The 17,704-nt window shown below is 47.9% G+C and overlaps 2 protein-coding genes across 4 annotated transcripts in view; one reads left to right on the top strand and one right to left on the bottom strand.

Annotated features, from left to right (window-relative positions):
- Positions 1–17,704, bottom strand: part of IDUA (alpha-L-iduronidase) — a 38,834-nt gene that overhangs the window by 16,086 nt on the left and 5,044 nt on the right. The gene's annotated exons all lie outside the window — the stretch shown is intronic.
- SLC26A1 (solute carrier family 26 member 1) lies at positions 7,185–17,151 on the top strand. Of its 2 annotated transcripts, none has more exons than XM_006135144.4 (3): positions 7,185–7,484; positions 13,036–13,683; positions 14,069–17,151. In XM_006135144.4, the coding sequence occupies exons 2-3, from the start codon at positions 13,066–13,068 to the stop codon at positions 15,593–15,595; spliced, it is 2,145 nt and encodes a 714-aa protein (XP_006135206.2). In that variant the 5' UTR covers positions 7,185–7,484; positions 13,036–13,065; the 3' UTR covers positions 15,596–17,151. The 2 variants fall into 2 exon arrangements, with proteins under 2 accessions (XP_006135206.2, XP_025046558.2); XM_025190773.2 differs by lacking the exon at positions 7,185–7,484 and adding an exon at positions 10,385–10,595.

Genomic DNA, 17,704 nt, shown 5'->3' with positions numbered 1-17,704 from the left:
AGTGATAGGGCATCCAGTGTTCGACTCTTTATGTCACAGTTCAGGGGAAATGGAGAGACAGAACTTCTGCTTCTTTTCTTTAGCTGCTCTCCTTTATGGGACAGACTTGAATGGAGACCCTATTATGCCCCTGGAGTAGTGAGTGTATGAATGAGGAGGGTCTATAAGACTGCCTAGAGAAGAAAGACTGGAAGGTTGGTGACCTGAAGAGGAACCAGGACAGTCCATCCAGAATCACAGAAATGCGGTGCTACTTGGGACTTTGAAGGGCTTTCTTGGCCAGTCCCCTATACTGAGGCAGGACCAAGTACACCTAGACAATCCCTGACAGGTGTTTATCAAAGCTATTCTTAATGCCCCCTTCCCAGTGACAGGAATTCCACAGCCTCCTTTGGAAACCTATTCCTGTACTTAACTAGCCTCACCATTAGACAGTTTTTTCCCCTGCTATCTAACCTGACTCCCTTGCGGCATATTAAGCCCATTACTACTTATCCTACCTTCAGGGAACATGGAGAACAATTGACTATTGTCCTCTTTATTACAGCTGTTAACATTTTGGAAGAGGGTGGTCAGGTTCCCCCGCAAACTGGTGGAAAGAAGGGAATGACCAGACGCACAAACGCAATTTGTCGGGAGACAAAGCGCCTCTCGTAAAGAGAAGTCTTGCCTCAGCAATAGACTAGAATGCCGAGAGGGAATCAACCAGCGTCTAGCTAGTCCATCTTACCCCATTTCCTACTGTGTATGGCGCCCACACTGATCCGTTCTGTGTCACGGCATGAGGCATCTGTGGAAAGGGAAGGAATCCCAAACTGTCTATGGCATCTCTTGTGTTCTTCATCTTCTCTTCTCAAGACTAAGCACCCCCAGGTTTGTTTAAACTTTTCATCATAGGTCAGGTTCCCTAAACCTCGTATTATTTTTGTTGATCCTTTCTGGACTCTCTCCAGTTTGTCCACATCTTCCCTATATTGTACTGCCCAAAAACTAGATAGAGTACTCTAGCCGTGGCCTCACCAGTGCCGGACCTCCTTTGACTTGCATTCAGGTCAGCTATGAAGTCTGACAGTCAAGGTCCAAAGCTGAATGTGATTGTTGCCAAGAGGAGTTCTGCTCACTCAGACCTGTTAACACTATTTCCAGTTACACCTTGCATCCTACTGAAATATTTGCTCACAGGCTGTCAGCAAGTATAACAATGATTAACTTGATTTGCCTGCAAAACCCCAACACCACAGTTCAATTGGTAGAACAGAAGTACAATAGCCTTCTGACTGTGTACACACTGTAAAGAAAGCAGGGTCCTGTTTCTTTTGCAGGTATATCTGAGAATCCAGAGATATGATGGTGTTGTCAAAAGATCCCTTAAGAGGGAAGACTAAACAGTTGCCTACTGCCATCCACTACAGAAGTAATAAGAACGTAAGAACGGCCATACGAGGTCAGACCAATGGTCCATCCAGCCCAGTACCAGATGCCCCAGAGGGAGGGAACACACCTGGTAATCCTCAAGTGATACCTCTCCTGTCACCCACCTCCCGAGAAACAGAGCCTGGTTAATAGCCATTGATGGACCTAACCTCCATGAATCTATCTAGCTCTTTTTTGAATCCTGTTAAAGTCTTAGCCTTCACCGCATCCTCTGGCAAGGAGTTCCAGAGTTTTACTGCGCTGAGGGAAAAAAAACTTCCTTTTGTTTGTTCTAAACCTCCTGCCTATTACTTTCATTTGCTGACCCCTAGTTCTTATATTGTGGGAATAAGTTAAATAACTTTTCCTTATTCACTTTTTCCACACCAGTCATGATTTTCTAGACCTCTATCCTATCCCCCCTTAGTCTCCGCTTTTCTGATGCTGTGTGCAGTACAGATGGGAGCCTTTCTGATTTATTTCTGCTGGTCAGCCACATTAACAAAATTTTGACTTATTTGGAGGCAGCTTAGGACAACGTGACTCCCCTTAATAAGCAGTTACTTGATGAAGAACTTACGCTGACCTCACAATCCGGCCCTTTGAGTGTCACTACTTGCTGTGTGGTTGTGCAGAAATTACTCCTGCTTCTCACCTTGTATGCCCCATTGACCACGGCCTGCATGGTATCTTCCTCACCCTCCATGAAGGAGCATTACTGTCCTCAAACAACTGGAGCCCTTTGCAATAGCTGTAGGTCTAATACCATAGAACTAGGTAGATGAATAAATGCCCTGTCACAGAAGGGAAACACCAGCTGCTGCAGATGGTCTTGAAGAACATCACTGTAGCACTTATTCCGTGGAGGGTGAGACACCTAATTTTACATCTCTACGGGACCTGGAGACTAGCAGGGAGGTGACAGGTTATGGGTCCACGTCTTTGCAGATTTGCTAGAGAGGGTGAACTGTTGATGCTTCTTGGGGTGGTCACTGAAAGGATTTGAGAACACAATGGCCCATTCCCGCTCAGCCTCTTCCCCTGCGGAGTTTGCCCCTCTCGGTCACCTTTGCAGAGTGAACACATTCCCCGAGCCCGGAGGGATTTACAGGAGACGTGTGGGACAGGCGAGCCCGACTTGCTTGGGCTTGCCGAGTTTCAGGATGAAGGCAAGAGCTCTGCCGAGACGGAGTTAAAATGTTCCTCCTTTCCCATTAGGGCAGCAGATTGCCTTGGAAGTCCCCAGCTCTTATTTCCGGTTGCTTTTAGGCATGAACTTGGTGGGGTTGTGTGTGCAGGCTGTATTCCTTCTTGGCTCCAAGAGGGCCCTCTTCTGCAAAGCACACACAGCTCTTGCTGATGTTAACGTAAACCCCAAGGAACTCCATGCCATTGGGAACGGCCTCGTCTCAACGGCCGCTCCTTGGAGGGTCGTTTCCTCCACTCTTGCTGGGTGAGTTTTCTTCCAAGTTCCTTGTAAGCCAATAACTCCTTCCGCGGTGGGTGGGCATGAAAAACTGCTGCAAAGCCGCTTGCAGGCAGAGACGGTATTAATGAATAACAGCATGCAATGAAAGGGGCAAAGGGTTTATTGAACGGGTAAAGGACTCCATTCTGAACCGCTGTGATCCTACGGGCTGCTCGTTGGAAGTCAAAGGAGTTGCACCCACAACGAGCACTTTGCGGCAGGAGCTACACAGGCTGTGCTGTTTCCAGGCTCATCTGTGGGCAGGGTTTTCCCTTTACCTGTAGTTTTAAATCTAATTCCACCCTAAGCAGGACGGTGCTTGACGGAAAACACCACCACCCCAGCAGGCCTCCTTCTGACTTCTCCGTTAACACGAAGGATGGAGCCGGAGAGCCCCGCCCGGATACAAACATCTGCATGTGGGCAGAAATCGGTACCCGCCGAGCCGCAGGGTCCAACTACCAGGAGATGCTGTGGCCAAAGGAGAGGAGCGTGGTGCAGGCAGCTCCTTCCGGCTGTGCGGCGGTACCAAACCCAGCCCCTCTGCCAGCGGGGGGGTAGGACCAGACAGGAGATGTGGGGGATCTTTAGCCCCCTTGGCTGCTCAGCTGTACAGGCTTCAGCATGTGCAGTGCCTGTATCCACACGGGCCCTGGCGGCCCCCCTGCTGACAGAATGGGCGGATAGAGCAACAAACAAGGCCCAAGGTGTGGCTGGGATGGGCAGTGCGCGCTATTCAGTGAGCCGGTGGTCAGCCTTGCTGGTTTGAGGGCTTGCTACCGGGCATCTCTCCATACAAACGCCCAGCCTGAGACGTGCACACAAAGGAGCAGAACAAATCTCTGGCATGGTAGAAACAAATGAGGGGGCCCCTTTAAAAAAAGTATCACTCCTCCTCCTCTTCCTCCCACGCTACTGCCTCTGCCACACGCCATCACAAAGTTGGGCGTTGAGCCAAGGTGTCTCTCAATAAACTAGCACAGAATCCGGCATTCATTGACATATCGTAGGTCCCACCAGTTCCCCCCTCCCCTTGAAATCAACATCACTGACCTTGACTGTGCCCACCAAATCATAAATCACTGTGCTATGGGGACGTTTGGCAGGCTCCAGGAGGGAGATGCACATGTGAGCAAACAAGGCAAGATAAGATACCTATGATTCACCACTTCTCCCCCAGCCTGCTTCTGGATCCTTCATCCCAGGTGCGCTGTGGCAGGAGCGATGCATAGACCAAGATCTGTAGCTCCCGTTGCTGAGGTGAGTTTCTCTGCCAGGAACACGTTGTTGGCCTTTTTTTTTTTTTTTTTTTTTTAACAGCGAAGGCACAAAGTAAATTCAAGCTTTGGACGGGGAAGCAGGCTAAGAAAGTGAAGCCGTTTAATCTGACAGTGTAAGGTCTTTTAATATCCAGATGCAGCCACATTTCACATCGGGCCACCTAAGCGCAGATCATTTGCATTCAAGCGCGTCACAAAGAGAGCAATGGTTTGACCCCTCTTTCACAAGATTGTCATCTGATTGGAGGAGCGGTCTCACGGCAACCAATGCTTCGGACAGTTTTTCACGGCATCCCAAGCTAGGCACATTCCCTTTCCTCTCGCTGCATTTCCTGAACTGACAGATTTCATGTAGGGAACACAATGCCTAACCACATCAGCTCTGCAATGCATTTTTCCACATAAATGCTCAGCGTGATTTCATGCTAACCTTCCAAGAACATTCTGATGTAACCTGTGCTTAATTCCGCGTGAATACGCCCCCGGGAAAATGATACATCCTGGATAGAAGACCAAGAGAGAAATTGTTTTTAAAGGCACAAATGGTGGCTAGGGTGTAACTGCCTTTGTGCTACGGAATGTCTTTACTTCATTAGACATTTTAAAACACACTCGTGAGAACTGTTACTGAAATTCCCTGTTACAGTGGCTACTGAACTGAGTGTGTCACATTAAATGAAACAGCCTAGAATCTCATTTTCTGAGTAATGACTCTGCATGTCACTGTATAAGCTTATTTTTTGTTTTATTAGCATATGAGCGTATGTAGTATTGCAGTTAATAACGGCTATACATTTCATGTACTTTTTTCCTTTTGTGATTGATAGTTGTATGATTATTTTACTTGTTAATTTTAGCTGAACTCCACGTATAATGCTAAAACTTGTTTTGTTGGAGGAACTACTTTACTGCTTGTTGTACCTCAAGTAGTTCGAAACCTAGAGAGCTTTTCAAAAGGTGGCTTTGCCATATGCCCTGTAACAGCCTAATCCTGCAAATATCTACTTAGGTAGATCCTCCTGTCTGGCAGAACTTGACATGGGTATAAAGTTTTTCCCCATAGAATCTTCTGAAAAATCGTATCTTAAGTTTTTAATTCATTCACTGATGGTTTCATTTTAAAGTTGAGATTATTAATTACTTTGCATCTTATGTTTTCAAAGTGCATCGGGAAACATACAAACTTCTCAGTGAGAAACTGAGGAATCTCCCAAGGGACAACTGACAGTCTAACAATGCTGTGAAATACTAACCGCCTAGCTCACAACTGAATGTGTAAAGATTTATGGGTAACATGGCTAAGCTCCAGGAAGTACCTGACAGCTGAGTGAGCCGCTCCGTTTGGGGAACAAACAAAGAGCAAATCCTGTTCTGCCCTGCTAGGAACAGAGGGGCAGGCAGGCTGCTGCTGCAGGGGAAGGGCTGGAAAGACAGCTGTGCTGCTTGGACACTCCTCGGCACGGAGAGCTCCCAGAGCTAGGAGGGAATCCCACGAAGTGCAGGAATCCGTTCTGCCTTCCTACCACACTGCCCTGTGGATGCTTCCCCACAGTGCGTTGCTCTATCTGCTGACAGGGGAGTGAGCTAGCAAGGTGGCCATGAAATGTCGACAATGGGAGGCCGAAAAACTGCTTTGACCAGATTTCACTTGCATATCGACAGCACTTTCTTCACCAAATCTTCCCCGTGTAGACACAGCCTGAAATGTGTTTTGAGGAGTGGGTAATGTGTTTATATAGATGCTTGACTGCTCTGCTGCCCATGTAAATAATTCACTGCCCTCCGAGGATTTACCTGAGTGTTCCAGGTACGGTGTTGACAGGTCTGCCTGTATACAGTATAGGAGCACTGTATCTTGGTCTTTTTATAAACACTATAGTGGCAAGTAGTGTATTGGCCACAAACTATAAGCTTGTAGCTCCAAGGGCCTGCATGAGGCTAATGCCGTGCTGAAATCTGTCAGCCGTGTGCCTGAAGTAGTGCCTAGACCTGTACTAGCCTTCTGCACTAGGGGCACGCTTTCCTCGTGTGACTACTGGGCACCTTGGTTATTGGGCGGCTTAAGCGTTTTAACATTTCAGCCAGGTCTCTGCAGGCTGCCTGCTCACTGCGTTAGAACGGTCACACACTAAGCAAGGTTTGAAACATTCAGTTGCAAAGAAAATGTTGGATCCGTTTTCTGAGCGTAGGAAACCCTTTATTCGTGCTCTGGGGGCTTAAATATGCACGAAGTTGGGCTATCTCGGGCAGGGGGCTGGACTGGATGACCTCCTGAGGTCTCTTCCAGCTCTAGGATTCTATGAACGGACTTTTCTCCTCCATCCTCCAATAAGTAGAAATACCACTCTGGGCAGGGAAGCAGCCTAGAAGACAGAAAATTTCAGACCGTAGGGCCTCAAACTGAGAGGAAACCTACAGGCCCTCACTTAACCCAGAGGGATGCTCCTTTGCTGGATTCTTCAGGGACCCCAAAAGGGGTCGACAGAATCGAGTCACCTGGCTGGGGTAGGGAGGCACGAGTCAAGACAGAGACAGACCGCTGCAGGGCTGGGGCAGCTGGCAACAGGGGGCGCTCAGAAAGGAGAGGGCCTTTCATGCCCCCATCTGACCAACAGGTGGCGCCTGCAATAAGAAAACTCCTTCACAGACTCTCATTAGGTAAATTAGTCTTATTTATTATTTGAATTGTGGTAGTCCAGTCCTGGGCCAGAACTCCACTACGCTAGATTCTGTGCATACAGAACAAAACGACAGCCGCTGCCCCCAAGAGCTTACAATCCAAATCTTACCACGCTCCTTTGATAAACGAGGTTATTGACGCAACGCACGTCAGGCACGGGAAATCTACGGCAAACCCCCTCATGGAACCCAGATGTCCGTGAATTCCATCCTGCTCCCTTCTCAGTGCTGACAAAATGCACCTGCTCTTGGACAAGACTTGCATTGCATTCCCGGTCATCCTGTGTGCCAAATCCAAAGCCATCCATCAGCTACGGATGCGCAAAGCACACAAGTCTGGACTAGGGAGCAAAGTTCAGTGATAATCTGACTGATGCTCAGCATAATTCTCAGATCACCAGGAGTTAATCTATAATCGTAGCCGTTATTTAAACTCCTCTGCTTTGAGTGCCTGGCACTCATTCCTGCACTTTTATAACGCTATCCAGGGCTCTTTATAGCCAGAATGATGAGATATTTATGATTCACGAAGAGTTACATTTCATCATTAGGCATGTAGCATAAAGCTTCACGGAAGACTTTACACTCGGATAGCTACAGGTTTCCAACAGCGCACTGGAAAGACTCTTCATGACACAACTCAGGTAAGAGTGAACTTTTTTCTGAATAAAAGTTTAGATGCTTCCTGGTGAAGGTTTCAAGGGAGCAGTTCTCCCATCAACTTAGCTAGAAGTTGGGGCTCTTGTTACTTTTGAAACAACAGGCCATGCTTCTGGGTAACTTTATATCGGGGTGGGGAATCTTCTTTGGGTCAAGGGCCACTAACCCACAAAACAATCAGTCAGGGGCCACGCAAGTGAGAAGCAAAACCAAACAACACTCCCCAAAACCCTCTCCGGGGGAGCTGTGTTAGTCGGTAACTTTAAAAACAACGAGTAGTCCTGTGGCACCTTAGAGACTAACCCACTTTCTCAGATGATGAGCTGGAGTAGAAATAGCAGAAACCAAGTTATTTATAATGGGGGAAAAGGAGGTACCTGTCAATTGTAGGAGTGGTGCTAATGAGGCTAATTAAGTGGGCTGGGGGGGGGTGTAAAAAATGCAGTTGTTAGAGGCAGGGGAGACTGGAGACATTTAGTTAATGGCTTTGTTCAAGCCCAGGGAAACCATGTCAGATCAGTAGATGAATGCCAGGTCCGCACTCTCATGCCGTAATTGGCTGGTGAAATTCCTTTGTAGAAGAATGGCTACTTAAAAAACAAAACCCTGCACTGAGGAGCACTCTCACAAAACCCACACAAACCCCTTGCTGGGAAGTTCTTTTTGATTTAATATTTGAGTGCAATGTCTGAGTTTGCTTTTCCTTGCAGGGTGCTCGGACGGGCCCGTCTCTGACCAATTCTTCCTCCCTTTTCTGGGGGCCTCGTGCAGGGAAGGGCCTCAGGGACGCTCGGTCTCTCCCGCTCACCTCCTTAACGGATTTTGGGAGGAGTTGCTGGCAGCACCTGGCTGGGGCTGGACACTGCAGGGAGGGGCTACCTGGCATGGCTCCCTGCTGCAGCCGCCCCAGGTGACGCTGCCGTCTCCCTGCTGCTGCCCAGCACGGCTCTGGGGGGCGAGCACTCCCGCAGGGAAGGGGCTCCGGAACTTCCTGCGCTGCAGCCTGTCTGCCTGGCAAGGCTGCCCCTCCGGCCACCTCCCCTGTGCGTGCCTCCTCACGTACGTGCAGGACGAGGAGCCAGAAGTGTCCAACCTGAACCCCCAACAGGCTGGACTGAACTGTCCAAGGGGCCGGATTCGGCCCCCAGGCCATAGGTTCCCCACCCCTGCTTGATACGTTACATAAATGTTCCACGTACTCGTTGCCTGGCTGGAAAGTGGGTCACAGTCCTGGTAAAGCATTGTCAGTGGGTTGGGATTTGTAAATAAGCCGCCTCTACCACAAAACCCAGTCCTTGAATAAACCTCTTGGTTAGTAGCTATTGTTTCAAAGCAGCCCGCAGCCACACACCAGCGATATTCACAGTGGCCGCTTAATGCGTCTCCTGCGGTTCTTCGCAATCCATGATTTAAAGCCCGGGGTGATTTAATTATTAACCGCGCTAAGCTATTAACCAATCAGGGTGCTTTTACGATGTTCTTCGCCAGTTAGCAATAAACTTGCGCCAAGTTCTTCACTCCTTTGCTGGCAACGCGGATTGTTCCATTTTCTACTGTGCTGTGCGTGTGACTCGTTGTTCCACTGTTTGAGCCAGGGATGTGCTGACCCCGATTTCTAAGGATCTCCTTAAAAATATTCCTCAGTCGTTTTGCAGTGCCAGTTTTCAATGGGGAGTGTGGGATATTCGTGGGAAATCTGCTGTTGTTTTCTCCACAACTATTTAAGGAGGCAGCACATCTTTGCAAACAAACACCTAATAGGAGGACTTACTAGGAAACTACCCACAGCACATTCGTTAGTTTGTGAGACTGAGAATGAAGATTCTGTCAGGGTGTCAACCTCTAGAATTTTAAACAAACCAAACCGATTTTTTGCTCCTTTGGAATGTTTTTATGAGCACAGCAGAGAGCTTTTTGCTTGGCTGGCCAAAGCAGAGAAAGCATCAGTGGCATGGCAAACCTGGGACAGGGGTTTCCCAGGAGCTTTCTGTAATAACTGCCTGCTGATTTTCAATACGGCAGAACCCCTCTGGCCAGTCACAGCACTAAATGCACTTCCATGGGGTAACTAACCACTGGAACAAATTACTAAGGCTTTGGTGGATTCTCCCTCCCTGCAAATGTTTCAGTCCAGATTGGATATTTCTCTAAAATCTGTGTTCTAGACAAAGAGGAATTAATTCAGGCACGGCCTGTCTCTGACCTGCGTTATCAGAAGGTGATTACAGCGTTCCCTGCTGGCCTTAGAAATGTATGAATTACAGGGTGATGGGTGGGAGAAAAAAACAAGAGCTGCAGAAGGGAAAGTAACTGGATTCTGTTCTGGCTGGCCCATCATCCCTGTAGTTGTTAAGGACTTGCCAGTGCAGAAACTGCACCTTGAAGTGTTTGCTTCAACTAACTACTCTTTAACACCAGCTGAATCAGGGTTACCAGTGGTGACCTGCGTGCCAGGAAAGTCGCAATCTGACTTCCGTGTACTAGGCCAAGTCTTTACAGTCAACATTAGAAAAGAGCAAACCTGTTTTGTCCATAAACATTTTAATTACAGCGAAACATAGATCATGGCAATCTTGCTTTACTCTGAAAATGTCTCTGAAGTAATAATGTGCTTTTTTTTGTTTGTGGTGGATTTATACCCAGTTTTGTCCCTGTAGGCTTATGACCTGTGCGTGTCACTGTGACTTCAAAACATCTTGAAACTCAAAGTGAAACTCACTGAAGCGAGTGGTTTTGCTTGGCTAGGAAAAAACAAACCAACCCACCAAACACTCTATGGTTTCCAACAATAACAACAGAACCCAAGTGAGCAGAGGTTCATTCAACACTCTACCTGCCCTCATTCAAAACTTGGCTCCATCGACTTTCTGACAAGCAGGTTTTTAGATCATTGTCCTTTTGGGCTCAGCATTTTTTTGTAATGCTTGGGATTAATCCTGCAGCAGAAGCTAAACATCTTGGTTAGAATATTTTTCTAACCAGGAAATACATTTTACCATATTCTGATCTCGTCTTCATTGAAGTCTGGAGTGCTTTACTGCTTTGCTGTGGGTTGACACCAATGTAACTGAGATCGGCATCTGGACTCTAAGCATGTAAGTAGAAACGTAGAAGGGCATGACAGTTACATGTTGCCTTTAAGTATAATTACTTTAGCTGTGTGCTTTCTTTAAGGGTGGTTTCCCTTGACTAAAAGGCAGACCTTACTTCCAGGGAAAAAATATCCAGTGACTTACATAGGAGTAGGATTGACCTATATACACAGAGCTGTAATTTACATTTCAAATGCAACGTTTAGAGCAAGCCACAAAGATGGGAGTCCATTTATTTTAGGTTACACGATCAGAGTCCTTTTGTGCTGGGAATGTAGCCCATCTGTTATTTGAACTAGATTGGTTATATCCTAGCAGCTATCATTACACCCTAAAAGTAATCACAGATATTGGATGATGCAACATGCAAGCAGTGCCCAGTAGGAACTGACACCACTAACTCCAAATATCGCAGCGAGTGAATGACACCCCGCACGTTGACTTGGCACACCTGTTCACACCTGACCAAGGCTCGCAGAAATGTGGGGAGATTTGGTGCTCCTAGCTCTTGCTGTTTAGGAGGAGTCCTTGAACGCGCAGACTCACAAACTCAACTGGATAGCTGAAAAGATTCAGTTACTGCTGCTTTTTGCAGATAGTGACATCTCCAATTTTCTAACAACCATCCGAGTCACTATCTATGCTGTACTCGAAATAGCGGCTTGTCAGATAAATCAACTTCCTACCAACTTCCAAACTGTCATTTTGCGTCAGCCTGATAATGGTACCCACTATCCTTAGGTGATCCCTACCTATTGCGTTTCTTTGGAAATGTAACATTTTTAAGTAAACAGCTGGATTGTTAGCTTGGTGGAAGACTAGCAGTGACAGTGCACTGACATTTTCAGTCTGGTTTGCCGGTCCTGTGAGTAAGCTTATCACAACTGTCGGTTTGATAACGGAACTGCCTGCCCGTTTGTGATTAAAGCTGTGTTTCTTTCTCTTGCCTGCTTGCCCACACTCACTGGGCTGGGAGAAGTCAGTGGCATTTTAATGGGACTTTCATTCTTTGGGTGCAATCTTGGTATTTTCAGGACTCATTCAGGTAAGAAGGCTACAAACATATTTTTCCTCCACGTTTTAAAAGCTGAACTTTGCTACCAGTACCTTTTGAGTGTGTGATATTTAAATATGAAACCGTCTTCTATTATTTCATAAGAACATAAGAACGGCCGTACTGGGTCAGACCAAAGGTCCATCTAGCCCAGTATCCTGTCTGCCGACAGCGGCCAACACCAGGTGCCCCAGAGGGGGTGGACCAAAGACAATGATCAAGCCATTTGTCTCGTGCCATCCATCTCCAGCCTCTGACAAACATAGGCCAGGGACACCATTCCTACCCCTGGCTAATAGCCTTTTATGGACCTAACCTCCATGAATTTATCTAGCTTCTCTTTAAACTCTGTTATAGTTCTAGCCTTCACAGCCTCCTCTGGCAAGGAGTTCCACAGGTTGACTATGCACTGTGTGATGAAGAGCTTTCTCTTATTAGTTTTAAACCTGCTTTGGTGTCCTCTTGTCCTTATATTATTTCATTCTCATTCTTCCATTCTGCTATACTTTTGCACTAGTTTACTCCCAGGAATTTCTAACCAGGGATGTTTTGCTCAGTGTAAACAGCTCAGAATGTTGGAGCCCAGATTTAGGACTGGTAGTACTATAAGAAAAAAAATAAACATCAGCTTTGCTAAATTGCACCGTCTTTCCCAGCTGAAATAAAGATTACTCAGAAGCATCTACAGAGGTTTCCGATTACTCAGTATAACCAATATACGCTTTCCCAAGGTTGCAACAAGGCATGACACCCCCCTGGCTCCCTCTACTGCTGAGTTTAATGCTTTGTGAGCTTAACCCTCTTGCTGTTGACAAAGAACATCTGGAGGTGATGGATCACCACAAGGCATGTTGTTTCCCAAACCAGGATCAAATGCTGTCTTACGGTCTGACTGCCCCTCCCATTCCACTGGGAGCATTCAATATATGAAGTCGTAGGATTGTATCAAATTTTAGCATTCAAGTACATGGTTGTTCGGGGGGGGAGGCACATATTATGCTGCATTATTCAGACAAGCGGACTGGATTATTTATTATCGGTTCCGCTTTGCTTTTGCTTAATGGACCGAAGCTAATTCCTGAGAATTTATTGTTAAGTCTTTGCCAGAGAACTTTGAGCTATTGCTTCTTCACGAGCTCTGTTTTCCAGTTTTCTTAGCTAGCCGTGGGTGGCTGATCCCTTCCCAAGCTTTAGGGTAATGTTTAGAGTAGCGGATTGGATTAGTGTTTCACGAACGGGAAGCAATGGGCTTCCATCGTCAGTTTTTAGAGGTGGGAATTTTGGGGCCGAAAGGCTCCACTTTTGGGGCCTCTCGGACGGCAATGCATGGAGCCTGCCTTGTTCTACCTGCTGCAGTGGAACCTAACTCGCCCTTTCTTTGCCTCTTAGGAGCTGACAGATTAAGTGACCGCCCAGGAAATGGAAAAGCAAACACAAGCTATCAAGATGGATGTCAGTGCGGCACCGCCACTTCTAATGGAAAGAAAGGTTCATGTCCAGCTCCATTGGAGACAGATCATCCAAGCCAAACTGAGGAAGAGCTGTTCCTGCACGACTAAGAGACTGAAGAACATAGTCATGGGCTTCTTCCCTGTGTTACGGTGGCTTCCCAAGTACCGCTGCCGAGAATACATATGGGGGGACGTTATGTCCGGGGTGGTGATTGGTATCATTTTGGTGCCCCAAGCAATAGCGTATTCGCTGCTAGCTGGGCTGCAGCCTATTTATAGCCTGTACACCTCGTTCTTTGCCAACCTCATTTATTTCCTGATGGGCACCTCTCGCCATGTGTCGGTTGGCATTTTCAGCCTCTTATGTCTCATGGTCGGGCAGGTTGTGGACAGGGAGCTCCTCTTGGCGGGGTTTGACCCTAATGACGAGGCTGACGCCGCCCGCCACAGCGACAGGTGGAACGGCAGCCATTGGAACGGGACCGCCTTCAACCTGACATTGGGGGCGTGGAGTGCGGCGTGCGGGAAAGACTGCTACGCCATCGGAGTCGCTACCGCCTTGACTTTTCTGGCGGGAGTTTATCAGGTACGTTGCTAAGGGAAGACTGGAAGTCAGATTCCATTAAAGCATCCGTCCAGCCCCCTGCTCTAGGCAGGACCAATCCCAACTCAATCATCCCAGCCAGGGCTTTGACAAGCTGAGAATTAAAAACCTCTAGGAATGGAGATTCCACCCCCTCCCTAGGGAACCCAGCCCAGCGCTTCCCCACTCTCCTAGTGGAATAGTTTTTCCTAATAGCCAACCTAGACCTCCCCCACTGTAACTTGAGACCATTGCTCCTTGTTCTGCCATCTGTCACTACTGAGAACAGCCTCTCTCCATCCTCTTTGGAACCTCCCTTCAACAAGTTGAAGGCTACTATCAAAAGTTGAAGGCTGCTTTTGCTCTCACCCTCTTGCTTTTCTTTCAGGTTCTGATGGGCGTCTTTCGTCTAGGATTTGTCTCCGTGTACCTTTCCGAGCCCGTGCTGGATGGGTTTGCAACAGGCGCTTCGTTAATCATTTTAACGGCCCAAGTGAAGTACCTGATCGGAGTAAAAATCCCACGCAGCCAAGGGCATGGGATCTTGGTAACCACCTGGATTAGTATTTTTCAAAACGTTACTCAAGCCAACCCATGCGACGTGATCACGAGCGCGGTTTGCATTGCTGTGCTCGTCGCTGCAAAAGAGCTGGGAGATCGGTACAAGCGTCAGCTGAAAATGCCACTGCCCACGGAGCTGGTGGTTATCATTGTAGCTACCCTGGTCTCCCACTATGGGAAGCTGAATGAAGTGTACGCCTCCAGTGTTTCGGGTGCAATCCCAACCGGATTTATTCCCCCAGAGCTGCCCCATTTTCAGCTGATGCGACGGGTGGCGGTGGATGCGGTGCCGCTGGCCATCGTTGGCTTTGCATTCACTATCTCCCTCTCCGAAATGTTTGCCAAGAAGTACGCCTACACAGTCCGCCCCAATCAGGAAATGTTCGCCATCGGGTTCTGCAACATCGTCCCTTCCTTCTTCCACTGTTTCGCCACCAGCGCCGCCTTGGCGAAAACGCTCGTGAAAACGTCCACGGGCTGCCAGACACAGGTCTCCAGCGTCGTCAGCGCGGCGGTCGTGCTGCTGGTGCTGCTCTTCCTGGCGCCGCTGTTCTACTCTTTGCAAAAGTGCGTTTTGGCGTGCATCATCATCGTCAGCCTCCGAGGGGCTCTGCGCAAGTTTCGAGACCTGCCCCAGCGGTGCCGTGTGAACAAAGTGGACGCGCTGGTCTGGGGCGTTACTGTCTTCTCGTCTGCCCTGATCAGCACAGAAATGGGGCTTTTGGTGGGGGTCGTCTTTTCCATGCTGTGCATCATTGTTCGCACGCAGCGGCCCCGGACCGGCCTGCTGGGTCAGATCCAGGGCACGGCCTTCTACGAAGATGACTGGGAATATGAAAGTCTCTCTCCTGTCCCCCACGCCAAAATATTCCGTTTTGAGGCACCCCTGTATTATGCAAATAGAGACTTTTTTCTGAAGTCTCTCTACAGAAGGACTGGGCTAGAGCCTACTCTGGAAGCTGCTAGAAGGAGAAAGACTGAGAAGAAGCAAAAAGAGCACCTGAAAAAGGGAAACCGAGGCTCAGTTGTTAAGGGATTGGATGAGGCAGAGACAGCCTCCCACCTGGTCCCTAAACAAATAGATTTCCACACCATCATCATCGACTGTTCTTCAGTTACGTTTCTGGACTCGGCCGGGATCATCACATTAAAGGAAATCCAGAAAGATTACAATGAGCTAAACATCACCGTTCTTCTGGCTTGCTGCAGCCCCTCAGTGATTGACTCTCTGGCAAGAGGGGGCTACTTTGGGGAGGAGGACAAAAAGATGCACGAACTGCTCTTCTATAGCATCCACGGGGCTGTGCAGTTTGCCCGGGACAGACCGGTTTTGGCGGGGGGCTCTGCTGTTTAGTTTCAAAGGGCCATATGTGTCCCTGTTACGTAAAAGTCGGCAGACATCTCTGCCCGCGGGACAGGAGAAAGCAAGCAGCTCCGCAGCGCCACATCTCACCTGCAGATGGCGCAACTAGGGGTGTGGTCAGGGATCAGATGGGAGGAGTCAGGCGGGCACCCCGTTACCGCCGGTCCTGCCACTTCCCAATGCAGATGTGGGACCATAAAGCAGCTTGTAAATTACTTCTCCATTCTCCGGCATCAGACTTGCGCACCACAGGCCTGGTGTATGTTGTGCAAGTCTGCCTAGGGCCTGAGCTGATAATGCTAGCTGTGTCTCATGAACCTGAGGGTTTGTGGGTCCTAGAGAGCAGTCTCCCCGGGACCTAGTTCCTTGGCACTACTGCAGGGCTGGCTTTTAAACTCTGGCCAGCCAGACCTCTTCTGTGTGTGGTGGGTATAAGAGGCAAGGAGAGGCAATGCCTTCCCTACGTTTTAGTGCTCAACCCCTTTCTCTCCCTATTCTGATGGTTCCTGAAGGCTCCCCCAGCAGCCTGTTGCAGACTGATGAATCTTCCCCAAAAAGCCTTCCAGCCTGCCAGCCCAATGAGCAGCACGCTGAACCCATGAAAGAGCCACGAAGCCATTTGACCGGCACGTGAATTTACTGACAAAACCAATTGGGCATTACTATGTCTACAGGACCTCTGTTTTTAAAACGTGCTTGAAATATTTCACTCGTTCATTGCTGAAGATTATAAAACCACATCTCTAAAAAAAAAATCCTTGCCTAGATATTTAGAGGCACAGTCTGACTATTCAGTTGTAGCCTTAAATGTTTGGCTCTTCAGATGGACCGTTTTTAAAATAAATTCTTCAAAAGACCCTTATCTAAAATACACATTTTATTTTAATTGCTATAGTACAATAACTTGCTTCCACAGTTTTCTTATCTTTTCTATCCATCCCTAATCTCCTTTCACTCTTCTGTAGAAGAGAGCCCGTAAAGCAGGAGTGGGGAACCTTTTTTGGGTCAGGAACCGCTGACCCATTAGGGTTGCCAGATGGCTTCACCAAAAATACCGAACACCTCCCTCCCCCCAAGAAAAACCACCGGGAAAAAATTCTGTAGAGGAAAAGAAAGAGGGGAGAGCCAGGCATCCCCAGCGCTGAGAGTGTCCCGCCACCCCCTCTTCCCCCTGCTCCTTCCTGCAGAGCCAGGGAACGGGACAGCCGGGTAAGTTAATCTGACTTTTAAAGTCGCTGCTCCTGCTGCTCGGCCCTGCTGCCTCGGCTCAAAGTGTGTAGATGGAGGCATCACGTGCTCAGCTCCTGGGTCTCTGCTGATCATGTGGGCCAGAGCAGCGTGCGCTCTGCTCCCAACCCAGCCCGGCGCCCCCCTAGCGTGGTACCCTCCACCAAAATCAGCACTCTAGTAAGATATAACATCCTTTGTGATGCCTACAACCTTTGAAAACCTATTTTTAACATTAACATGTGGTGAAATTGCATAGACATGCCTACGGCTATGAAAATCATACAAAATAAATTAGTGTTCCTTTTTTCCCCCTAAAAGCAATGTTCTTTGTTACAAACATACTAAAATGCTCTGACTGATTCATTTAAAATAATGTCTTTGTTTCAGGGAATTTAAATATGTAGCAATCTGGAATGGTTACGTGATGAAGGCCTAAGGGTACATTTAAAATGTAAAATCAGCTTAGATTAAGAAATTGTAAAAGAGAGAAGAACTGCATCACGTACTCCATAATATTCAGCGTTATATTCAGCAGGACAGCTGATTTATTACCAAGGCAGATGGGAGATGTGGAAAGCAGTGGCCCAGCCCAGGGGAGGAGCCCATGAGCCACAACAAACACATTCCTTTCAGTTTCATTGTTCCTTTGCAAAACCTCCCTCAAAGCTCCCATGGAATCATCCATAGGAAAAGAAGCTCCATTCATATTTCTTAGTGAACTTACTTCAAGTGATTCAGAAAAGGAAGGTGATTTAATTAGAAGTTTTACGTCTCCACTGGTGCAATCCTGCCGATTTACAGGGAGTAACGCTAGTTTAATGGTGAGGCAGATCTGAATTTCTAGACCTAAGCTACCTCAAGCTTATACCC

Source organism: Pelodiscus sinensis, chromosome 6, assembly GCF_049634645.1.
Source record: "Pelodiscus sinensis isolate JC-2024 chromosome 6, ASM4963464v1, whole genome shotgun sequence".
Classification (NCBI taxonomy): domain Eukaryota; kingdom Metazoa; phylum Chordata; order Testudines; family Trionychidae; genus Pelodiscus; species Pelodiscus sinensis.
This window is presented reverse-complemented; position numbering and strand designations above follow the sequence as displayed.

What these genes read in the sequence shown, in the direction of transcription:
- SLC26A1 (XM_006135144.4), top strand. Translation starts at nt 13,066, where the DNA reads ATGGAAAAGCAAACACAAGCTATCAAGATGGATGTCAGTGCGGCACCG. An exon ending in TTCTGGCGGGAGTTTATCAG is followed by an intron (nt 13,684 to 14,068) that starts GTACGTTGCTAA and finishes CTTTTCTTTCAG; the next exon opens with GTTCTGATGGGCGTCTTTCG.